At 38.1% G+C, this 26,231-nt stretch overlaps 2 protein-coding genes across 4 annotated transcripts in view; both read right to left on the bottom strand.

Annotated features, from left to right (window-relative positions):
- Positions 1-26,231, bottom strand: part of LOC122660856 (DEAD-box ATP-dependent RNA helicase FANCM) — a 63,037-nt gene that overhangs the window by 7,473 nt on the left and 29,333 nt on the right. For 2 of the 3 annotated variants that reach the window (XM_043856107.1, XM_043856109.1), the window contains 11 exons: positions 25,047-25,107; positions 24,863-24,933; positions 19,085-19,134; positions 18,845-19,010; positions 18,535-18,662; positions 18,098-18,430; positions 17,939-18,011; positions 12,171-13,448; positions 11,843-11,897; positions 11,543-11,689; positions 7,888-8,984 (listed from right to left, as the gene is read on the bottom strand). In XM_043856107.1, the coding sequence (XP_043712042.1) occupies positions 8,384-8,984; positions 11,543-11,689; positions 11,843-11,897; positions 12,171-13,448; positions 17,939-18,011; positions 18,098-18,430; positions 18,535-18,662; positions 18,845-19,010; positions 19,085-19,134; positions 24,863-24,933; positions 25,047-25,107 (2,963 nt within the window). In that variant the 3' untranslated portion in view covers positions 7,888-8,383. Of the gene's footprint in view, positions 1-7,887; positions 8,985-11,542; positions 11,690-11,842; positions 11,898-12,170; positions 13,449-17,938; positions 18,012-18,097; positions 18,431-18,534; positions 18,663-18,844; positions 19,011-19,084; positions 19,135-24,862; positions 24,934-25,046; positions 25,108-26,231 lie in introns of those variants that run through there. The other variant, XM_043856108.1, reaches the window with a different exon arrangement.
- LOC122663278 (cytochrome P450 89A2-like) lies at positions 1,104-4,384 on the bottom strand. The gene is made up of 2 exons (XM_043858962.1): positions 3,932-4,384; positions 1,104-2,166 (listed from the first exon to the last, which is right to left on the bottom strand). Exons 1-2 carry the CDS (start codon positions 4,357-4,359, stop codon positions 1,104-1,106), a joined length of 1,491 nt encoding a protein of 496 aa, XP_043714897.1. The 5' UTR covers positions 4,360-4,384.

Consider the following 26,231-nt stretch of genomic DNA (forward strand, 5'->3'; position numbering starts at 1 on the left):
GACTAGTCTATGCACCACTTCGACTTCTTTTAGCATGTAAAAAGTGTGCTCTTTCACAAATAGAGCCGGTTTTGGATTGTTTTTATTGGTATCATTTGTGACCCTTTAACTTCCTCAGATGCACTAATGTAATGGAGTCCCATTGATGTGTACATGATCTTGTGAATCTTAGAACCTCAGCTTTTATTCTTAAAATGTATCATTATGTGCATTGGGATGCCTGTGATGGTGTTACCTGACAAGTATGGCAGTGAAATGTGAATGCTATTGCTGTGGCCTGGTGTTGCAACATTGTTGCTTGTAATTACATTTGGAAGTTCTGTAAGAAATTGTCCAATTCCTTTATCCCAGATCATTGTTACAGGCTTAGTAGAAACTCTTTATTTGTTCTAACCTGGTTTCTTTGCCTACTCTTATCAGAAATTTGCTGTACTATTGGATATCATCACTTGCAACTTGGTGGATTTTTGGGCATATTTTCTACATTTTTTTTTTTGACAATCAGATTATTTCAGGTATTGAAGATTATCATAATCTGTTCAGAGTGGATATGTATACATACAATGTCAAGTCAAACCCAAATTGGACTTGAACCAAACTGACCCGATAACAAACCGATAAGAGAAACTGTAATAACCCGATTCAGCTCGAATTAAGGGATTGACATCCCCTACATCTAGTGGAAGGCCGGTAGGGAGTGGGAAGAAATCTGAGACGGGTCTCAAAGTTGCAGGAGAGGAGAGTAAATCGCATGAGAAGGGGGGGGGGGGGGGTTTACACATGCACAACCACACTGACTTCAAACCACAACTCAATTATATCATATTCAATCTACTCAATACATTGGTTATAAGCATATAAATAATAAAAGAAATAGAGTTCAATAAGGAAACAACTATACTAGAACCCTTGACAATTTAAAACTTGCTAAAACTATGTCTGCGTATCCTACCCAAATTAAAGATCTCTTTACATAATTATCCCAATAAAATAAATAATAAAATCTTAAATATCTACAGGACTAAAACCAATATTTGGACCCGGTTTTCGATTTGGGTTCCCAATCGGGTTTGGGTCAATCTAATGTAGTGCACCTGCACCATCTAGTCTAGGATCCTCCTTGGAGAGATGTGGGCCCGTAGTGGAGTTTTCATCATTACTGCTACCTCTTGCTTCTCTGACAAGTCAACTTCTTCTCCATCAACAGCCACCCATTTGAATTCTTTCACCATATTAGCTACGAAATACTCTAGATGAAGCAATGCAAGGTTTAATCCAGGGCAAATCCTCCTCCCTGCACCGAATGGCATCATCTTAATCTCCCTGCTCCCGGTTATATCGAATCCTTCTCCTCCATCACTCAAAAACCTTTCAGGCCAGAATTCCATTGGATTCTCCCAGACTTGTGGGTCTCTCCCCATCTCTGCAATCATGAAATGTACAGAAGCATTCTTGGGTATGACATAGCCGTCTACGTAGGACTCCTCTGTCACTGTATGAGGTAGCCCAAAGTGCAATGGAGGGTGAAGCCTCAGACCCTCCATTACTACTGCTTTCAGATATGGCATCTTTTTCAAATCCTTCTCTGAGATCTCTTCTTCTAGTCCCACCACTCCTTTGATTTCAGAAAATAGCTTTTCTTGGATATCTTGATGCTTCACCAAGTTGGCCATGATCCACTCCATTACCGTCGCTGTTGTGTCGGTGCCGGCATTGATAAACTCAGAGCATAGAGCTCTGATCTCTTCCTCATTGAAATTTCTCCCTTCTTCTGGGATCCAAAGCTTGAACAGTGTATCAACATATGAGGCAACCTGTTTCTCATTTCCTTCTTTCCGTGCTCTTATCAAGGAGTTAAAAAAATTTGTGTGATACGTTCGCAGATGAATCAGTTCCTTCCACAGCTTCTGAAATATGATCTTCCCCAGCTTTGGCATGAAGGTTAGTATTCTATATCTATTGATACTGGAAATGAGTAATCTCTGAACTTGTATGGCTTCTTGGATAACCTTCTCATCCAATTCTTGACCCAAAGACATGAAAAGTAGTATGGAAAACATGGCATAGCGAAGGTGCTCGAGTACTTGAATGGGTTTGCCTGATTCAGATTGCTCTTTTAGATTGCTGATTAGTGTCTTCAAGACCCTCTTGCGCGCGCTGCTGTAGCTGAAGAAGATAAGATAGAGAGGCTGTTAGATAAATTTTAAGATAGAACTTTACTATTACTGGTGATTTTCTATGTTAACTTGTAATAGAGAATCTTACATCCATTTCACAGGTCAAATTTCAATCTCAAACAAGCATGGGTAGTGGTTGAAAATGGTGTTAATAAAAATTGGAGAAATGTTCTCTGCGTGGGATGGAGGGGCCACGCCCAGACACATGAGGGGGGGGGGGAATTAATTGTGCCCCCATGAATGACGGAAATTCCGCCCCCAAATGTGCCAGTTTGTGAGCTCTCATTGGCTGCTGCGCGTGATCCCACTTAAAGAACACTCTCCCATAAAAATTAGGAGAGAGTTTTCATGCACCCATGCTGCTAAAAAAATACAGCCATCAATGTCTGTTCTCTATATATGAATTATCAATAATACCCTCACTGTTCTTGTATCCTATGGACAAAATCCGAATCCATCACTCCCTTAACCGTGGTCGTGGGAAAACTCGATCAGATTTTATAGGCAAAAGTATTTTTAGTTTAGTCCCACCAATTCTTTTGCATATTTTGATCGATTCCTTCGTATTTTTAGCTGTCTTTTTTTCTTAAGAGAATTCTCATATTTTAATGAATTTTCAAAGCCTTATCTTGTCACTTAGTCAACTCCGTTTTAGGCAAAAATTGACATGGAATAAAAAGACCTTGGGACTAACAGCTACCTAGTGCAGTTGGTGAGCCGTGGTGCGCTTCATGCTCATGCTTACCAGGAGGTCTCGAGTTCGAGTCTCTTGACTGGTCCTCCCTATTCCCCCCCCTAGAAAGTAAAATATAAAAGTTCCCAATTCAAAAAAGTAAAAAATAAAATAAAAAAAAGATCTTGGGGTCTAATTATCCACAAAATTTTGGATCCGAATCCTCTTCAACTACTTGGACGTTCAATTCATTTCCAACCATCCATTTAACAGTTGGGAAGATACCATGAGATGCGTGTCCACGTCCTCTCTACTGTTGAATGAATGGTTGGAATTGGAGTTGGAAATAATCTTTTTCCCAAAATTTCTGCTCTGTCCAATTTGCCATATGACAATTTTGTATGTCCAAAGATAATTATAGATCTTCTAGATAAGAAAAACTACTCCCAATCACCAAAAATGTCTATTTCACTGTATTTGAGTTTAATGGCATGTATATAATTAAAATTGTCACTTTGAGAAACTTTCCTTATTTCTTGTCATGAAGTGTGGTGGGTTTGGAATCTTCTACAACATAGACGTTAAGACAGTTTTCTTCCACCCATAGAGGACGGTTCACGCACTGTCTTAGTCAGGCTGATTTAGGTTCAGAAGCATCTAGTACACCCCTGAGGAATAGAGTAATTTGAAACATTCGAACAAGAATCTGTATTTATAGGAACAAAATATTCTGATTCCTAGACATTTACTTGTCTACCAAATGGTAAAAGAGGAAATTTCCCTTTTGGATTAAAATTCTCTGCAATTACCCCACGGTGCAGTTTGGGGTGGAGAGATCGAGACCTGATTCTTTTGTTTTCTTTCTTTCTTCTCGACATCATTGGATGTCGTGCCTATTAGATGTCACATCTCCACACGAACTGCACTTTTAGGGAATTGGAGAGGTTTTTTTTTTCCATCTAATCCAAGTTACCCATTATCCAATCTCTACATTGTAAAGAGTTTTAGATTAGAACGATACAGATGCACCATCATGAATCTGAGTTGGATCGGAACTCTTAAAGCATATATGGACTCATACCTGTTCAGCCGTGAAGGGTGGAGTATCTCGGAAGTGAGATTCCGGCGGAGGAGTCGCCAGAATGGACCATAAGTAGAAGAATTAATGGCTCTCTGCTTGCTAAACGCGTTTTGGCTAGGTGGACGAGCGGCGAAGATGGATCCGTTCTGGACAAGTGCCTGATGAGCGAGGGAATGGCTTCTAATGAAAATGTTGGGGCGAGAGCCAATTGGGAGAGAGACGATGGAGCCGTACTTGGCATTGAGGTTGCGAAGGATGGGGTTAAGATCAAATAAGCTCTTACGGAGCCATAGGAAGTTGCCAATTATAGGTACTGTCCAAGGGCCTGGTGGGTGTTTGGGTTTTGTCCTGTGAGAGAGCAAATCGAGGAGAGGTTTCAGGGCTGCACAGAGGCATAGGGTGCCGACGATAATAAACCAGATCTCCATGATTGAATGAAAATGGAGAGAGAGATGTGTGTGTATTACAGCTTGGAAAATGGTTTAAAACTGAGATATATATACTCGATATCTGTTGGGTTCATGACAACAGCACAAACGTCACATGACATGCACAGATAGAGATTACTTTGGAGGCCCGTAATGATTGCCTTGATTCCCTTGGCCTTCTTACTTTTCAGTTTGATAATCCTTGGCCTTAGCCGTCTATGACTTTTGATCTTTGGGAGGGTTAACTTTTAGAAAGAAAGTTCTCCATAGGGGAGTGTACGGCCTTACCCAGACACCCTGTTCAGACATAGAAAGGGTGAATTGATCGTCGCATTCTCAATGAAAGGCAGAAATCCCATCCCATAATGTTAACACATGCGTTTACATTGGTCCTATTCACACGCTGGGGCCATGCTCCCCTGTAAAGAACACCAACCTAAAGTTCTCTTATAGGTGAGGCAAATGTACTTCAAGCCCAGAAAATAATTTAAACTAAAGTGTGGTAAATATTTCTTTCACCTGTGGAAGTTAAGACAGAATTTTAGTTTCATAACTTGAATTTAAATGATTGAAAAACTGAGAATCTTTAACCATTTCATTGGTGACAATAGCATTCGTTGTCTCTTAAATGATTGAACACACTTTTATCCATTAAATGAAGTAAAAATAATGTTCCCCTCTCCCCAATATCTCGTGGCCTCTTGCTCGTGGGAAATGTTTTGTCAAACTAATTAATAGAAATGTGGGATTAAGTGCTTTGATGTTGGATCCTCCTCACTTTAAAGACTGTTAAGGAATACAATTCCAATTCCAACTCTTTAATGTTGAGTTTTGAATTTTGAATGTTAATCGTCTTGAATTCAAATCCTTTTGAATTCAACATACGACTACATCAAACCCCTTATAGGTAGGAGAGTTTCTATGTAATTCAAACTCTTCTCTTGTTGAGTTTGAAATTGAAAAAACTCAATTATAAATACAAGTATGTCTCACCTCTTCAAATGAGAAAGACAAACAACATTCAAATTATATCTTTACATGGTATCCGACGACCACTCGATCTCCAAGTGAAAAATGTCTTCGTCTTTTGCTACAGCTCTTTCCCACTTCCCTATTCCTAATTTCCAGCACTATATCACTTTGAAATTATTTATCGATAATTATCTTGTATGGCTCCGTTTGTCTCGACGTAAAAATTTCCATGTAAAACTTTAATAGAAAATTTTACATGTGAAAATTTTCATATTGAAATATTTTCCCATGTTTGTTTCTAGGTGGTAAAATACGATGTAAAATATTACCGTAAAATTTTTCAATGTTTGTTTTTTCATTTATAATGTGCATTATTCCAAAATTGAATTAGGCCACCATATGGTTGTGAATACAATGTATTGACATAGGGCTCACAAATACATAAGCCTTATGTGATCCTTTTGAGATAACAAAATTTCCAACATGAGACATGACAAACCTTTATAAATTCTAAAAAAATATTCTAATTTCTTAAAAATCATGTTTGGCCAGACCCATAAGTTAAACAACTTTAAATTGATAATTTTGAGAAAGGAAAAGTCTCTCTGAACATAAGATGTAAGAAAAACCCACTCCCATTTGATTTTTTTTTTAATAATTTTTTCTCTCAAGAAAATGAATTAAACAAATCCATGTATGTAGTTATTATCCACATCTCATTTTCAGAGAACCCATTCTCTTTTGAAAGAATTATAATCTATATCAAAACAAAGTTTAAGCGCTTGTATCTTTTATCAAGATGTACCAATTTTGACTTGAGAATTTAAACTTGTATCTTACATTATGTCATAAATGCATGAGGAATTGAATTTTGCTTTTGTTGGATGTTGAAGTGATGCTTATGGTTAAGGGTGTCAAAACCTAAATTGAACCGGTATGACCGATCAAGTTTGACCCGATCGAGCCCTATCCAAACCAAACCGAGGTCTTATCGGTTCGGCTTCGGTTTAAGGGTTAGAGCACAATTCGTTTCGGCTTGGTTCAGGCTAAACTAACGGGCCACCAATTAGCACTCAGTTTTTCCCTTAATTGTGCAGCTATGATCTGCTAGATTTCGTCGATGGGACCAAGTCAGCTCCACTAGCTTACATTCTTCTGGAGGAGTCTACAACTCCAACATCTGATGGCTCTACAATCACTGCTCCCTCTACAACCACTGATCCCTCGACAACCTCTCCACCGATTCTTGTTGTCAATCCAGCTCATGTTGATTGTATGTGGAAAGATCAATTAGTTATGAGTTGGCTCCTAGTTTCTCTCACACCTGAAGTACTGCCATACATGGTAGGTCTCACAACAACAACCGAAGTTTGGATGAAGCATCTTCCACATGTCGATCTCTCAAGTCTGAACTGTAGAGGATATTTTTCCTATCATTTTGCTTCTTCTTCTTGTTTTATACACATAAGGGAAGTAGGAGAAGGGTGTTAGTAGGGTTGCAGTATGACAATGTTCCATCTATCAAGGGAAGAAGGAAAGGTGCTACAACTTTTCTTGTATAAGAGTACGATATTCTTTATGGATTCACCTTGTCTGATGAGTTATTTTGTTATCCAAGAAAACTTATGTGGGAGGCAATCCTATCCTACATACATCGACCTTGTGGTGTTTCATTGAATCAAGGCTAAATTGGAGCCAATTCAAGATATACGGTTGGACCAAAAAATTGTCTTGGGACAAGTGTTTAACATTTTTCTATTTTATCATGTTTCATTGAAAACCAATGGTGGTTCACCACTTTTGGTTGGAGCATAAGTGTCCAAGACAGCTGTCCAAGTGTCCAATTCAATAAACAAGTAAGCTCGAATCTTGGTTCCCCAGTCCAGAGTTGGATCAATATGTTTGGTTGTATTGGTTTACTAAATCAAGGCCAAACAAATGTCAGGTCACCACTTTTGGTTGGACCATAAAAGTCTAGGACAAATATTTCATATGTTTGTTTTAGTGAACAAATTGAAATCTTGGTTTCCCATTCTAGAATTGGAACAATAGGTTTGGTTGTGCTGGTTCACTGAACCAAGGTCAAACCAACTTCAGTTCACCACTTTTGTATATAAACTAACAACTTTCTTTGAGAATTTTAAAAATAAAGTTTTCATTGATGGACTCTATTTTGAGAGATCTTTCAAACTATGAATTTCATAATTTTTTGAGCAACAAAAAATTTGTGCATAATGAGCATAAATACCCTTGAAATGTCCCACTACAATGGTTTTGTCCTTAAAATTTTTTTTGATCAGGATCCAAATCATATTTCTTCAAGTAAGATCCATGATCTTGTCCCACATCATGTTTAATGAAGACAAATTGATGAAAGACCCAGATCATGATCCACCGCAAAATATCCTTCATTAAGGGTCGAGATAAAGCCACCAAAAAGTATAGATAATGCAACTTAAGTAACATTAGATTCTGTCCACTCCACTCCGTGACACTCAGCTGGACCCTTGGTTTTCAGTTCTTTTCTCTCTTAACACTGGAAGGAATGCATACACAAAAGTATAAAACATAATTTCTGATGCAAACTGTACAAAGTCCAACTATACAAAAAGTCTGGCCCAATTGACCAATCAAAACTTTCTTTACAATTTGCTGTTTCTATAACTTTATAGAATGACATCTTTGCTGACAGGATACAATTGATGCTGTGAATTACATATACAGTGCAGAAATTGGGTTCACCAACATTTATATTTCTCAATTGTGCCACACTGCCATCCATTATATACTATAAATACAATATTGCACCACTAAGAAGCTCATCCCATCACTTCATTGAACTGCATGGATTATTGATCTTGCCAACTATCATTTGATGTGAGTCCTTTCTTGACAATATGCAGCACCAATCTTTTCAGAGGTTCTTAAGATCGCAGTACTCTAAATAATTATGTTATGATACCCCGACACTTCATTTACAAGTTCAAAATGGCGTACCCTAGTCAATCCTTGCCGTGCTTCAGCAGCATGAGCTCTATTCATATCACAATCATCATATTCCAAGATCAAATGATGGAGAATTCAGACTGTGACCTTCCTCAATGCAAGGATTGAGATTAACCATTTGTCTTCCCTGTGATGGAACCTCTGGCTTTAACTGCAGAAGTTCGGCGGCCTGTGCCTCCATTGCATCAAAATCAAGACCCTCATAAAATTGATCATCATCAAAGGTATCTCCGTTTGTATCATCTCTTGCAGCTTGAACATCAAGAGATGTAGTGCCAGTGGCCAATGACTGAAACAATCCTTCTTGCTGTAAGCAACTTTTAGTAACAGAACCAACTTGGATAAAACTTAGTTTTCGTTTTCTCCTCTCAATCTTGCTTTCTTCTTCTCTTTGCATGCTGTCTGTTTCACCAGGCACAATCCCTAAGGAATTCTTCTCTAAGCCCATCTGATAAGAAACAGAATTGCTCCCATCCGACAGATTTCCAGAATGCAAGCCAGTTTGAGGAGTCTGCAGCGAATATTTGACCTTTCCCGAAGAACAACTTCCAGATTCAGCCGCTCTGGGAGATTGCAATGAATCAGGACTAAAGTTGGTCAAACAGTTTAGCTGATTCTCTCTTGGAGATTGGCTGAGCAAAGAACGCCTGTTCATTAGGATTTGTTAGTTCAATTATCAGATACAGCACAAATCAGAATAAAACAAGCAACAAGTATAAAGTAATTCTATTTATTAAAAAGTTAAAAAGACCATCAAGTAATTGCACGAAGTGAGAAATTGAAGGAAAATGATCTGTAGCAGTGTCAGGATTACTATACTAGTACAGTAGCATTAAGCTGCATGTATCTTGGGATAATACAAGACCAAGAACCACTCAGAACTTCTACAGAAATATCTGGTAAGTCATAATCTTAGTTAAATTGTAAAATGGATAATTAAAGAGGGCCTTCTCAAGAGTACGACCACTATGCTACAATAGTAGAAGTACCTGACACCTTCTGAAGAGAATGATAAAGCCCAAAAGATTTTTTTTAAAAAAAAAAAAAACAGAGAATCAAAACTAATCCAACTCCATGAAACAGAGATTAAGCATTGAGGTATCTTCTTAAGCAATTGGTAGAAGTTTAAGAGGGAAAAATCTCCATATGGTCTTCATTGACCTGAAGAAAGAATATGTTATATTATAAAGGAAATTCAGTAGGCTTAGGAAGGAAGAATCCACAGATTGATTGGCAATTGGATTTAATACAGGAAATTGAATTTTAGTCAAACCAGCAGTATATGAGTTACGGCAAACACATTCCTAAAAGCATCCATTTAGAAATCTTGGCTCAATTATTAATATATGTTATGATGGTCACAACTAGACATTCAAATGTCAGTCCTGTGTAACATTTGGCTCGTAGAAAGACTTTGTAGAGATCTAAGACAAATTCTCGACAATATCTACCAATATTTCAGTGTTTGCATGTCAGAACAATCAAGACGTCTAAATATTTTATTGTTTACTACTTTTAGTATATATACTTAGAATTACGTTATAGGTTATAGATATTTTACTTTCACATTACTGGGTATCACAACAGAAATGGATAATAGCAAGTATGCAGATTTGGCAAGTCACATCTCAGCACAACTTAACAAGCTCTTCCGTCCTTAAAATTTGGGTTAGGAAGTGATTGTGGGATTTGATACCATGCCTGCAGTACAATACCCACTGGCTTTACTAGCTCTCCATGCCGATACCTTCAAAACCTATCACTGACAGCTCACGACCCTTACCAAATCCACATAAATAGCAACAAAGACAGCAAGTTGCCTTGGCCTCCCTACCATGAAAATCCATTGTTGTAGAGCCACTCCAAATCAATCTTGCATTTCAACCTTTCTCAACTTCTCTAATCCACGAATCAATGCATTCAATTCAGTGATCACTAATGAGATCCTTTGCCACAAATGCATCTTGATTAGCACCCATAATATTCCCCAAACCTTTACAGGCCTCCATCAAGTATCACCTCGAATAGCCAAATTCTGACCAAATAGGGCATTTAAGAACTAGGGTTCAACTCTGACTCAAAATATGGCAACCACTCAATTGTGAGCACATGGCTTATGTGTAGGCTTTATGATGAAGACACTCACCCTAAATGAGTTATGCTTTAGAAATTCATCTTGCAAAAATTGGGTTCAATTAGTGACCATAGTTATCCATTTTAATGAATCTCGAATTCGAAGCATTCATAATGTATATACATATAACATGGACAGTAACACTGGGACTAGGAAACCACAGCAAAAGCATTGCTTTACGATCCACACCTTTGTATTCTAATAAATTTACCATTAATTGTTAATGTGACTCTCAGTCCTTACCTTCTGTACCTGTGTTTTAAAATGGCGGTTTCTTTTTCCAAGATATCAAATTATCCTTGTAAATATAAAATTGTTCAACGATTTGTTCCCAATTCTTCAAAGAACCATTAGCAGCCTCTGTGCATGTAAACATCTTGAAGAGAATACCCAAGTTCAGGTATATATCATCAGACATTCTAAAAAGTTAATCTCATCACACTCTGACGCAAAAGAGTTTCTTCATTTCTAACCATTCATGCTCTTGTAGTTTTGGATAAAAGTTTATGGTTTACTCCCAGTTCAGGTATATCATCTAACTACTTGGTCATGCAAAATTCAGATTTCACAGTGATACTTAACTCAACTAAGCTTTCCCCCAAATAAATAGGGTTGGTTACATGAATCCTATCTTGCCATTCAACACTGTTTAAAGCCATATCTATTGTCTTATCCCCAGGTAATCTTTGGCCTGCCCTTTGTTCTTTTAGCTCATCTAATATTTCGCAGCGAGACAACATACCAAATAGAAATCAAAATATATCTACCTGTACCTTTTCTGCTACTTTCATCAATCATGCACAATTGCACATGATGTCACTTTCTCAGTTTTGCGATCAAACAACACCATTTCAGCTCCTTTTGCCTCCCGGATTTTTTTTTGAATATTTTCTATAAAGAAATTACATGTTACACCAGTCATGCTCCGATAATCTGCTTTCTCTTACAAGGTAGGTTATGTTTACTTCAACTTTTAGTCGAAACATATATCAATTCCTTAGTAACAATCATACAAGAGACAGTTGACTGAAAAGAAAAGGACAAGATCAATAGTCCCCTATCTTTTCTGACCTGTAAATTGCCATCATATCGACTCCAACAGCTGCTTGAGTACTTCCTGCTGTAGGATTTATTCTATCATCTATGAAACTATCATCATAGGAACTGTTGTCCCGATCATCCTCTTCGTCATCAAATACTTCTACTTCTGAAGATACCCTGAGAAGAACCAAACTGAAAGAAGTCAATTGATTGTAATTTTTGTTATGTCTATCTCCTCTAGCCTCAATTCCATTTAGAATGAACACAGCAAAATCAAATATCTTGTTTGACAACATGAAAAATCATATAAACAAGTGATAATGATCTTACTCAGCTTCCTCCTCGATGAAGTCTTTGGCATGAGTGAATAACTCTTTCTGCTTACCTGGATGCAGTAACGACAGCTCAGTGATGCCAATAAGATCATGACATAATATCTACTTCAATGGAAATAATATCCATTAGACTACTTTAAATTTCAAGAACTATCATTATCAGGACTCCAGCTCAGAGACGAACGAAATGGGCTACTCGGTTGGAGAAAGGATAAAACTAGAAGATCTATATTGTCTTTCTTGAGCAGCATCTGAAATAAAATACTCCACTAAAATGAAGCACTATGTTTTATAAAATAATCAAAGCAAGAAATTGTTGTTACCTTTGATGTGCTTCGGTGGTCTAGATTTGCTAAAGGATCTACCGAGGTTTTTTATAGGTCCTTTGTAATTTTCTTTTGTAGCTTTGGATGGCATCTTTCCTCCAAAGTCCCCATACTTGCGCAACCTTTTAAACTTGCGTGTTTGCTGAAAATTCTTGGATGCCTCTCCAGAACTCAAGCACCAATCTTTACTACAGCTGCTGTTGGTTAGTTTAACTAACGGAGTATGAATTGCCTCGTTGACTGGAGAACCTGACATGCATCCTTCAGCATTGGTACTATTTCTCATTTTGCATACTGGAGTTTGTATTTTACTATCAGATGAAGAAGCAGAGACATATGCTTTCGAACTGGGACCAATGTTCATCTTGACCTTTAAATTCCCTTCAAAATTTGAACTTTTGGATGAGAAGTCAGTACAGAATTTTGCAGGGGAAACACATTCCGGAGCAAGAAAGCAATTCTTTCTCCCTTCGCAATCAGATATCTTTGCAGAGAGAACAGTACTATTGTTAACAGTCTTCTCCTCTACATCTGGAGAACACTTACGATGTCCACGACAGAATTCATCCTCACACTGGAAATTTATGCAAACCATATTCTCTTCTAGATGGGAACAATCACCAATAGGAGACTCTGGAACAACCCCTCTCTCCATCAAATTAGTAAGTCGGGGACTCAGCTCCACATCTCTGCAATCACTTGAAGACTCGTTAGCAGACAATGTTGGTAGTCTCTTTGCCGTATCAGGTGTCACAAGAGTGATGTCTTCTGAATTTACCGCAAACATTCTGTGTGGTTTTGGTGTCCTCAAAACAGTACTCTTTAATCCATGCAGCGAGTTTTCCCGACTGTCATTAAAGTTGCCCAAACAAGAATTTAGCTCAGAATCCTGGTTTATGCATTTAGTCTCAGCAGAATTTATAAAGTTTGGCTTAGTCTGGATATGTGCTTCACTGTGATCACCAGAAGCTATCATATGAGAGGGATCTTGCTTCATGCAACTTAACAGCTCTTTGCTGTCTGATTTGACAGTCTCACTAGATGAAGCTTTTCTCACTAAAGGAAGCACAGGGACAGATGCTATCAGGACCCTCCCATGGGCATCAATAGATACAAAATCTGCTGCAAATAAGAAGCAATGAGGAGGAGGCTTCTGGGCTAAAAAATCTGGTTTATAAATCTCCTCCTTTCTCCTTGTGGTTCCCTGAGGTGAAGCTTCATCAGAAATGTCTGTGTGTGTGTGTGCTTCTGGATAGATCTGGATGCTAATCGAATCTGTAGATGCATTTGGAATTTTCAGTTTATTAGAAGGTAGTGAGCCATAAAAGGAATATAAGTTCAGGATTATCATTCATAGTTGCAAGATTAGTATGGCATTAATATAAGTTCAGGATTATCATTCATAGTTGCAAGATTAGTATGGCATTTGAATATGTATCAGGATTCAACAATTTCAAATTACTCAGAGCCTAACGTTGAGTATTAACCAATGGTTTTGCCTGGATGAAAAACTCCAGTGTCTGAATTGGTTATCGTAGATCAACACCCAAGTTGTTTGCTAGTCTCTGGATCACCAAAAGGGTCACAGTGAAGAGAGTACTAACTTCTGGTCAAGGCCCCAGAGCCATAATTGTCCCGGTGTGTAAGCAACCCAAGTCAGTGGGCTTGGAGGTCAAGACGATACCAACATGGCACCTACACAACACAAAGGGCGCCTGAATGCCTGTGTTGCCTAGGTGATGCCTTGACAACTACAACCATGCCCAGAATCATGCAACTTAGATCAGACTTGTACTGCTATCTCATATCCCTCATACAGCACATATGTTCTTTTCATTTTCTTTTCCCTTCACTTTGGTCTGTATTTGTTTGGACGCACATGTCCAAACTTTGAATCAGACCTGCAACTTCATGAAAGGGTTGCAACCTCAGTATGCACGTTGCTGCCAGTTACCATTCATAGTTGAATTTTTAGTGATAACGGACCAGATATGCTTGAGAAATTTATGATTCAAGGTTTTGGGATAAAATTGTCTACGGTATTTTATGTGAATGAAGAAAAAAAAAACAAAAAATAGTGTAGGGATTTGATCTCTGATTCAAAGAAATCTCAAGTTGTTATTGTAATACCTAAAAAGTTTTAGAAACCCTGATGGTGATAGACATGCTAAGGTACAAATGATTAAAATATTGTGTAAACTAAGGTATGTAATGTTATGTTGATGCATGCCTGTGTGTGGTTCATTTAAGAGAGGTTGTATGGTTTAGTGGTTCAAGTGATTTTGGTTCAGCAGGATGGGTTCAGTAGTAGGTTTGAACCAAGTATATAGATCATGTTAGACATAGATTCGGCCAGCTGGTGGAGGTATGGTTTCAGCAAGTTTCTTAAGATGATGTTTTGGCCAGTGGTTAGTTGATGATTTGGACAGAAATCTGAGAAGCCGATTTAGAAGGGAAAATATGCTTTATAATATTCAGGAATTTCATTTCTATGGGATTTTCAAGCTGAACTTCACTTGTAATTTGTTAAACCTTAAAACAAAAAGATTGTAGCCTTCAAGTCCTATTTCAATTGGCCTTGGAATCAGGTCAATCGGACTTCGTATGAGGGAGATATGACATGAACATTATCTGTTGCGCAGAATTTCCAGAATTCTATTTTGCATATGTGCAACGGAGGTCTGGGGACGCCCCAGTAAGGAGGAGTGATCTGATTCCGATTGAAGGAGCTAAAAGAGCTAGGGGCAGGCCTAAAATGACCATAGGTGAGGTTGTGAAGAATGACATGCATAGTCTGGGTCTTGTGCCAAGTATGACCCTAGATAGAGCCTATTGGAGGGCAAGGATCCACGTTGTAAACATCATGTAGCTGAGATATTCCTGATTTCCTAGGTTATCCTCTTTCCTCTTACTTTCATAATTCATTTTCCATTTCTCACTTTTCTTATCTCATTTCTTCATTTTTATTCTCCATTCCTCTTACTTTCATTTCCCTTTGTGTGGATCTCAGTTTTCCTACTTTGTTTTAAAAGGATCCATGTAGCCGACCCCATTTAGTTGGGATAAGGCTGAGTTGTTGTTGTATATGATGTTACTTTAAGGGAATTTTAAGGTGGCTATTTGGTAGATTTCGGAGTAGCTCAAAACATGAAAGTTGTATAATTTTAAGTATAGCTTCATACGCAAAAAGAATCAGGGCAATTGGAGTTTTACACAGGGAGTTATGCCTTTCGGAATGAGCAAAAGTCTACCAGGCTCAGAATCGGTCCGACCAGCAGCGGCGTCAAGCTCACGAATGCAGGATCTTTTTGGGTTTTTGAGTTGGGGGTTTTCTATATAAACCCTTGCTCGTCTGACAGACTATTAAGGGAGGTTACCTGTAGTTAGAAAATGCAAAGAACTCTAGAGACACAGGAAAGAGGAGAAAAGAAAGAGAGAGGGAGTTAGAGAGAATCTAGGATAGAGAGAGAGAAGCCGTCCGAAAGGAAGAAGGAAAGAAAAAGAGAATCTGTGTACGTATAGAGAGAGAGAGAGAGAGAGAGGAAGAAGGAAGAAAGGGTTGATCGTACCAAGCACGCCGTATCAGGTTAGTGAATCTCAGATTTAGTTTACACCATTACAAGTAGGTTACCTTGCTGAAACAAGGAAAGGATCCTAGATTTCGTTTTCATGCATTGAAACCCTAAACTGTCAAGAACAGAATCTGTTCATCGATCGGAGATCAGGTGTATCTCACGATGGGGAAGGAGTTTGGACCCCAATTAGGATTCCATCCAAGTTCGTTTGCTATGCCTACTATATGCAAACTCGGGTCTGTTCTACTGTTGGGACAGAATCTCCTGAACTTAGGGAAGAGAAAAACCCGACTTAGACTTGGATTTTGGATGTGCAATTTGGTGTGCATGTTTCGTTTTGAGTGTAGAATCTATAGATTAATCCTGGAAAATTTGAGAATTAATTGATTTCGGGAAGATGTACTTATGTATTGTTCTTCATCAGGGCGCATATTTCTGTCAGAATCCATCCACCGATTGGAAAATGTGGATAACTCATATTGGGGAAGGATTTTGAACTCCAAATTTTGTGTGATCATGGATGACTCAATGATGGATGATTTCACCAAATTGGGGCTCCATCCAAATTCAGTTGGTACCCCCACTCACTGCATACTTGGATCGGATGTGCTGTCAGGGACAGAATGAGAATCCGAAAAAGGGGAGAATAGAAACATGACTTAGGAATTGAATCTGGACTTAAAATATGGTGTGTATGAAAAATTTTTTAGTCCTGTTTAATCCTGAAAATTTGGGAGTCATTTGAATTCGGAAAGTATAGTTTTTGTGTCAATCTTTTTTGCGCAAATTTTTGACAAAATCTGTACATAGGGTTTGTGACACATGAATTAAATAACAAAATTGGGAATTTGAATTTGGTTTTTGGAGGAGATCATGATCAATGGGTTAATTATTAGCCCGTAATATTTGAGAATCTCAAGAGTTCCCTAAGGGAAGAAACTGTAGTTTTTCTAGACTGCTACCAGTGAACCCTAACAGGGGGAAACAAACATAGTGACCCAGAATAGAAATTGGGAGGGAAAGTGTTGAACATTAGTTTATCATATCAAATAAGGTTATTTCGGAGCACTACATGAGTGTTTAGGTAGCACTAGGGCGTTTGGATCGTCAACGGGATATTTGATCTAAGTGCCGCCGAGGTAAGTAGAATATGGCATAATGTCTATATATATGTTCGGGTGTTTTCATATGCTTTTGTAAATGAAGCTCGGCATGACTACAGCTATGTATTTTTGTAAAAATTCATATGCTTTGTTATGTTGCATCAGATTACTTTCCTTAAAGAGTTGTCAATTGAAATGTATTTGAGCATGTGCTTTTCTTTGTGGATGGCATATGAGACTGTTTTCATGATTTTGGACTTGATTGCAACCCTACCAACAGGGGGTTATGTGTTGGTTTAGGCCCATGCACAAGGTGAGTAGTGAGAGGCATTGTGATTTCCTTGCCTAGCCCACGAGATGCACCGCTAGCCACGGGATGCTCCACCTGGGGTGGAATTCATTGTTTTGTCCAGCATAACCCATGGATGATGGCTGGTCGTTGTGATTTTCCCACTAGCCACGGATACCTCGTTTGACCAAGGGATGCCTCACTAGTTGTGTGCAATGGCAGTAGTCAATCATACCTATGTTTCAGTCATATTCATGTTTTACTCGTACTTGAATGACATAATATGACATAACAGGGCAATGATCATCATCCATACATCCCTAGTATCTCTGTCATACCCAAGCAGATTGATATAAGATTATCTCAAAGATAGACCAATTCCAAAAGAATGGACTAATGGGCCCAGAAGGAATCAAAGAAATCAATCCACAAGTATAAAATTTGAAGCGACTCGAACAAACAACGCAGACAGAATCAATTTATGCAATTCCAGGATCAATCAATTATCGCATCAGAATTCCTATATAATATCTCCATTCTAGCAGCATTTCAAAAATTACAATATAACAAGAATTAAATCAATATTAAAACCAGATGGAAAAACAGCAGCATGACTATTAGAATAGAGCTAGCAATATTGCATCACAAGACTAGTAGAAGTTATGTTAGCAAAAGAAACCTTCCTGACATATTAAGAAATAAATCATAAATTCCTCCACTCAATTAATCTCGGAGAGCTTTCACAATAGCAAAGTTTGTGCTAAGCAAGAATTTTTATCAGTTAAAGATTGGTGATACCTTTCCCATCCTTCTCATATTCTGTAACTGTAACATTGTCAGCTTTCAACAATTGACATGGAGAGACTGCACCCTAAACCAAACAAAAAAACACAGTTATATGAAAATCTTTGAAATAACATTGAAGGAAATGACTCTAGAGAAAAATATATCCACAACCTCATCCAAAGGGGTTTTGATATCCTTTGAAAATGACAGTCCTCGTAAATGTTGCATGGCATCAATCAACATCCCTGTTCTGAATGAGTGCATTACTTTATTCATTGGGGAAGGAAATGCCTGGAAGTTGGGAAAAGCGATAAGCGATGATCTCCATGTACCCATTGTGGAAGCATTGAAGTACTTAGCAATTAATTCAGCCTCAGCATCTGATATTTTGTCTATAAATGAGGAGGTGTGCTCAGGATCATCTTTCACATTCCTTCCACGGGGAACGTATTGTTCAATTGATAATTCGACAAACTGAACTTCTGGTTTGCAAATATGCGGAATCTAAAACAAGAAATGATTTAAGTTTATAAAGGCAAGAATCATTTAACACCCCCCCCCCCCCCCCTGCCCCAACAAAAAAAAAAAGAGGAACCTCCTGTAGTTACCATCCTGGGACTGGAGTGGAAATCGAAACTGTGCATTCCCCCATTGCGCATGTGTTTCCTTACAGTCTTGCTGTTAGCTTGCTTTCGCAAGTATCCCTTCAGTTCTGATCCTTCACAAGCTAAAACTAGTACCACTTGTCAAGGAAGCTATATTAAGAAGCATAAAAGAAATCCCATGTGAGAGTTGAAGACTGAATTTTTTTTCTTCCACTCTTTTTTGGGGGGAGAGGAACACAACCGAAAAGCCCATGCCAATCAATTTAACATTCCATTCCAGAGGAAAGCGTGCAACTTTCAGCCAAAAGGATATCAACTCTTCCATCTTGTTTCCTTCCTGTCCTACCCATGCGCTGGATCATTCTCAGAGGCGAGATATTGGCATCAAAGCATATTACAAGATCAACTTCCATGATATCAAGACCTTCTTCACCAATTGATGTTGCAACAATTACATTGTATCCACCAGCACGGAATTTCTGTAAGTGAACAATGAAGCAACTTTACACAGGTACCTAAATGAGAAATAGAAGGCAGGACTTTGCAAGGTTACCTGTAAAACAGCCTGTTGTACTTTCTGTGTCTGACCTTTCAAAGCCTTTCCTGTTAAAATGTTAAAAATAAGAAACTTCACCAAAAAAACATTTTTGAGAGTGACCAATATTCCCTTAAACTCTTCTCACAGAACTATTTTTCATGAAAAATTAAAAATAAGTGGGAGGAAATGGTTAATGAATTTGTGAATTCTATCAGAGGCTATATGTACAAAAGGTTTGACTTTCCTACACCATTTTATGAATATCAAGGTTAAATATTTTCAACATATCAACCAATATTTTTTTTTGCAGAGGTTGCAAAAGAATTTTTGAATCTAAATGTAGGGATTGTTGATTGATACCAAGGTTTAAAGTATCGGTATCGGGTATCGTATCGGTCGGGCGATTTTAAGAGACGTATCGTATCGTATAGTATCGGAGATATGTATTGATCAGTGCAGAAACGCATGAAAATGATCAAAATACACATGGAAATACATTTTTGGACACAAAAATAATATAAACAAGCAATATATGTCATATATCATGCATATACACTAAGAATTGTGAATAATGTATAACCAGACAAGTGCGGAACTTCTAAATTGTTAAAAAATATGAGATTTCTTACATGCAGAGTCACTCTATTGCCATGAAGAATGTCGGGTGGATCAAACTCATGTCTGTAAGGATCTTCAAGAATAAGATTCACTAGGATGACGTTGTGTACTGACCGAACATAAGCATAATATTGACCCTTAAGGAAGCCATTTTCAGTTTTTGGTGAAAAATGGTGGATTTGAGTTCAAATCTTTGCAAATGTATACAAAGCATGAATCTAATAGTTAGTTGAACCTATTCTCCTTGAATCATAGCAAAAAAATAAAAAAAAAAAGAACTAAAATGCAAGATTTGAAGCAAAAGATAAAGTTTTTTGAAAAAAACCTACCTTTCCCTTCAAGTGTTGAGTATGTCTTGTATTCCAAGGATTCGAGTGCGATGTGGATCCGACCCGACCCAACATATTTTGTGGTGCGACCCGAAAGGAGAAAAAGTTGAGATTTAGTTCGTGAAGCGGAGGGTTGAGCCGATAGGTTCCGGTTCGTGTTTGCTGTAAAATGTGAAAAAAGGTAGTGTATCGATACGTATCGATATATTTAAAAACCCAAACAAACTACAATATTAGTATGTATCAAGTGTATTGATACGTATCAGTCGATACATATCGATACATTTGATATAATACATTTTTTTAAAAAAAATAGACATATCGGTCAGTATCGTATCGATACCGACCGATACTGGGCCGATACGATACGGACCGATACTTTAAACCATGCACCCCATAATATAGTGTGGCAAAAAGAAAGAATCGACAATTAATGGATGTCACACAGTCTCTTTTATTTGGGATGAAGGTGACCAAACCTTTTTGGGCTGATGCTGTGTTGACTGCATGTAATCTCATTAACCGCATGTCTTCCTCTGCTTTGTGTGGTGGTACACCCCCATTCTTTGTTATTCCATTTTGATCCTTTATTTGCCTTACCACCACATGTGTTTGGTAGTGTTTGTTTCATTCATGATCATCGTCCAGGTTCTAAGTTGGATCCTAAAACTCTTAAATGCATCTTTGTTGGCTATTTTCGTACTCAAAAGGGTTATCGTTGTTATTCATTTGAATTACCAAAATATTTTGTCACAACTGATGTTTCCTTCTTTGAGTCAACCCCTTATGTTGATTCCTCTTTTGTTGTTTATGAGTTAGACGATGATCTTCCTTTATATATTGTTCAATCTCCTACTTCATAGGTTCCACCACCTCCACCGCCATCGCCTCTGCCGTCAACGCCTCCTGTTGTGTACCAGTGCCATCTTCGAAATGTTTAGGCCCCACCCCTTTCATCAACCTTTGTCTCCTCTTCTTCGTTGACTGATCCTGCTCCAGGTAATCCTTCTTCTCTTGATGTTTCTTCTGATCTTGATGTGCCTACTGCTCTTCGTAAGGGTGTTCGGAGTTGTACCCAACATCCTCTTTCTAACTTTGTGTCTTACTCTGGTTTATCCTCTACCTTCCATTCCTACTTGAATATTATTGAGAATCATCCTATTCCTAAGTCTGTCACAAAGGCATTAACTAGTCTTGGTTGGAGGGCTGCTATGACCGAGGAACTGTCAGCGTAAGAGGAAAATCAGACATGGGATCTTGTTCCGTTACCCTCTGGTAAATTAGCTATTGGTTGTCGATGGATTTTTGTGGTGAAGGTGAATTTTGATGGTTTGTTGCCATGCTTGAAGGCCCGCCTTGTGGCCAAGGGCTATGCCCAAGTGTATGATGTTGATTACTTGGACACTTTTTCTCTTGTGGCTAAGCTTACTTCTGTTTGTATATTGATTTCTCTTGCTACTACTGACCATTGGCCCCTGTTTCAGTTGGATGTTAAAAATTCTTTCTTGCATGGGGATCTCCATGAGGAGGTTTATATAGAGCAACCTCCTGGGTTTGTTGCTCAGGGGGAGTATGGGATAGTGTGTAAGCTCAAGAAGTCTTTGGATGGGCTGAAACAGTCGCCTCGAGCTTGGTTCGGTCGGTTCACTGAAGCTGTTTTGGAGTTTGGATTGACACATTGTAGTAGTGATCATTCTATATTTTCCGACATTCTGATGCAGGAAGAATATTTCTTATTATATATGTGGATGATAATGTTATTACAGGAGATCACTCTTCAAGAATTGAGAAGTTGAAGATGATTTACAACAGAAATTTCAGACTAAAGATTTGGGAAGATTGAAATATTTTTTGGGTGTGGAAGTGGCTTAGTCAAGGAAAGGAATTTCACTTTCACAATGGAAGTATGTTATTGATCTTCTTTCAAAGACAGGATTGTTAGGCTCTAAACCTCTAGATACTCCCATGGATCCTAATTTAAAACTTACAGTTGATGGTGGTGATGTACTTAGTGATCTTGAGAAGTATCGGAGACTTGTTGGGAAACTAAATTATTTAACTGTGACTCGACCCGACATTGCCTTTACTGTCAGTGTTGTGAGTCAATTTTTGTCTGCTCCTTGGACATCTCATTGGGATGTTGTCATGTGTATCTTGCGGTACCTCAAGAAGGCTCCTAGACGTGGTCTACTTTACTTGGATCATGGCCATGGACAGGTTGAGGGTTTTTCAGATGTTGACTGGGCTCGATCTCCTGTTAACAGAAGGTCAACTACAGGTTATTGCATATTTGTTGGAGGGAATCTTGTGTAGTCGAAAAGCAAGAAACAGACAGTTGTAGCTTGATCCAATGCAGAGTCAGAATATCAAGCCATGACACATGTTACATGTGAGCTGATGTGGGTGAAACAGTTGTTAGCTGAGCTTGGATTTACAGATGATTCACCTTGCAATTATGGTGTGATAATCAAGCTGCTGTCCATATTACTTCAACAAGGGCTCATTTCTCCTAGTTATGTTTGTACAGGAGATCAAATTGCAGATTTGTTTACAAAGTCTTTGGGGAGTGCTAGAGTGGATTATATTTGTAACAAGCTGGGCATGATTAACATCTATGCTCTAGTTTGAGGAGGAGTGTTATTAGAGACTATGTTTTGAGTCTCGATATTGATTAGGGGTAGTTTGGGTGATGTAGATCAAAACCTGAAGAAGAGGCCAACACACTGTTCACGTGAACAGTGTCACACCCCCTTAATTTGGCTTGGTGAAATAATTACTAGAAGAAATAGTGGGGGCAGTTTTGTCAATGTCTTAAAGTCTTTTAAACTGAACCGATGGAGACAACTTAAAGGGTGGGAACCACAGACTATGGAGTTCGGCTGCACCTATTAAGCCATCTAAAGTGGGGTCCACATGATTCAGTTGAAGAAATTTGAAGGCTTTAGAATCAGTTAGTATTTGGTAGTTTCTATTCTCATGTCAATCCTAGTTACTATTTTATTTCAGTCAAGTTAATTAGGAAAGTTTCTATTTTTTTAGAATGAAGTTAATTAGTTAAGTTTCTATTTTCTGTTTTCTTCTTTCTTGAGGAGCAAGCTTTACCCTCCGTATATTTGTAATGGCTTTTAGAAGCCCCCCACGATTTGATTATGATGAATGAAAATATTGCTTTGCTTTGCTGCAAGTGTGATTTCTTCTCAAGTTGAGTGATTGACTTGAAGGGCTGAAGAAGCCTGGCTGAGAGAGCCTAATCCATCTATCCCCCAACCTTCTATTTTCTATTTCTCTATCTCCTCCATAGTTGTCACGGCGTCACGGTGATCCAAGTCGGTGGAGGGGTGTCACGTCGATATATCGACTGTCGCCCGCCATGGCGTTGCCATGGCAAGCATGTCGTTGCCATGGCGAGCATGTCGACCATGTTTTATTTTTTATTTTCTCTATTTTTAATGTTTTAATAGATGTATACTCAAGCCATGTTTTATTTTTTCTCTATTGTTTCACAAGTTTTAAGAAGAAAATTCAGAAATCGAAGAAGAAATCGAAGAGGGAAAGAAGAAATCGAAAGAAATCGAAGAGGGAAGAAGAAATCGAAGACAGGAAGAAGAAATCGAAGAGGGAAAGAGAGACAGGAAGAAGAAATCAAAGAGGGACACCATGGCGTAGGTCGCCATGCAACCTTCTCCAGCGCCAGGACGCCATGGCGTCGCCATGAAAACTATGATCTCCTCTGTCCCTCCATCGATCCCTGACTGCTGCTGTGTTATTGCGACTACTCCAACCATTGAGAAGACCATCCGAGTGCTACTGCTGCTGCTGTTCTTCAATTAAGGATCGAGCCATCTTGTTGCTGCCCAGTTTTCTTCCATATCTGGTGCTGGGATTTGTGAAGTTCATATCTTCCAGCTCAACCATCAGAATCAATTGAAACTTTCAGCAGTTTTCTACCCTATACAAGCATCATTCAATCCAAAGCTGGGAGAATTCCTTTGGCTGGTTTGGTTGATTTCACATACTTTCTAAGTCTGCCTCTTGTTTCTATTTTGGATTTATGGGTTTATCGATCCTACAATAGAGTGGTTCTTAACTGAACCCCTTCTACATTATTGGGTATTATGTTTTATTTGCCTTCTTTCTTATTTTCCTATTGTGTCCCTTGGTTCCTTTAAGTGAATATATATTGAATGGAGTGGGAGCTCCAACTCTGAGTTGAAAACTCCCAAGGTTACACAAGCATATCATTCTCATTGTTCTCTTCTGCCTCTCTTCTTCTTCTTTTCTCTTTTATTATTACTTTCATACAATTTCATCTTTCATATATTCTTCAAATAAAGCATATATCAGAACTCTAAATTTACAATTTGAAGAACAAAGCAAACAAAGATGTTTGATTATGCATCTAGTTAAAAAAAATGGATAATTGACTGTTGAGTCTCAATTCAATGGGGGACGTACATATGAGGCTCCTTTTAATCATTTGGTTGGTGTGACAGGAGACTCCTACCAATGAATGGTGACGTATAAAGTGGATTTCATTATAGACTCTCTCAAAAAAAAAAAAGTGTGGTTATACACAAAACAGTGAAATAAGCTCTTAGATTCAACAAGGGTCCATAATACGAAGACGCACTTTTTTAACTTCTGGGTTGGTATCAGAGGGGAATCTTTCCAATGCAAGGTCAAGTGTAAGTCAAGTGGTTTCATGAGGACTACAGTTAATATTAATAGTGTCTCACTGCCACTAGGCTGAAATTGAAATATAAAGAATGAAAAAAGGACCAGTATATACTAAAAAAGTCTATTTTCTGGTAAAGAGAGAAGTTATTTGCAAAATATAAAATCAAACCTGAGCTTTGACCAATAAATTGTGTAGCTTTGACTAACTCCCCAATCTTTGACAGCGAATCCATTATGTCCCTAAATGTATGCAAGTGTGGTCATGAACTCATTTAAATGTCATCAAGCCCAAGCACCTGGTTTCCTATTAAAACAGTGGTTTCATGTTTTATTGGGTTTATAAAATATTTCACCTGACACTTCCCCTGAAATTTGAGAATATGATCACTCTTGAGTTCTTTGGATCATTGGATTCTGCAACCAGATACCCATATAAACAATCAGGGGAGGGAAGAAAAAGTCAAATAACATCAAGTAAACATAAGATCCAAAAAGGAAAATGATCATATAATTTATTTTTGAAAATATAATCAAATTGAACTTTTCTAACAGAAAAAGAAAAAAAAAATTACGATTGAACACCTTGAAAGATAACTTTCACCAATAATAGACCGCCTTAAGTTTCTAATTCCAAATAATCATGACAAAACCTGTAATACTTAACAAATAACAATTTCACCCATGATTGACCAAATTGAGCAATTTAATGACTAAAAAATTGTAAGAATCAGAATGCTTTTTCTGGGACTAAGAACATGTGTGGACTTAGTTTGAAAAAAGAGAGTGGGGCCAGATGTGACATAACAATAAAAAGTTAATACAAAAATATAATTTCTGGTATGCATCTCTCCTTCCACCAGTAGAAGCAGAATCAAAAAGTTCAGTATCAATATGTTAGAATATGCACCAATTCATAAATTAGCGTGTCATTTGGTGCTTAAACCCCAATTGTTTTAGATTTCTCCAATTACTTCCGTTTCATCTCAACTTCATTGCTCTTCCACTACTCTCCACACTTGCCTCCCATACTTGGTATAGCTCTTCTAACAGCCTCGAACAAACCACATCCCTCCCTCACCCCACGCCAACAATAAATCAAATGTATATGAAGGATCCAAAATTTCCAACAGTTTGGATTCACTCTCATCCATCCCAAAATCCTCCATACTCCTTGAAGAGTTCAATATCCTACTTGTCTATTTGAAAATGTCAGAATCTTACACTTGCCCAAATTCTGAAGTCTTCTGTTATATACTTAACCTGATTTAAGCAGTTCAGGCCTTCTGGAGGCTTGCAATTCTTCACCATCAAGGAGGACCAGCAAAGAACTTAACTAACAATATCCTCTTTTTTAGAAGCATTGGGTCCCCTCTCCACCACTGGAAGAAATGAACAAGGCAGCAAAAGCATTCACTGCCCAATTCACTTTTTGGTGCTAAAATATTCCTTCAAATTATCAATTTTTAAGGTCTACCTTTTTCAATGGCACGATATTACTACAGATGACTAATTATTTGGTGCAAATTTTTTCCTTTTTC

Source organism: Telopea speciosissima, chromosome 5, assembly GCF_018873765.1.
Source record: "Telopea speciosissima isolate NSW1024214 ecotype Mountain lineage chromosome 5, Tspe_v1, whole genome shotgun sequence".
Taxonomy (NCBI): domain Eukaryota; kingdom Viridiplantae; phylum Streptophyta; class Magnoliopsida; order Proteales; family Proteaceae; genus Telopea; species Telopea speciosissima.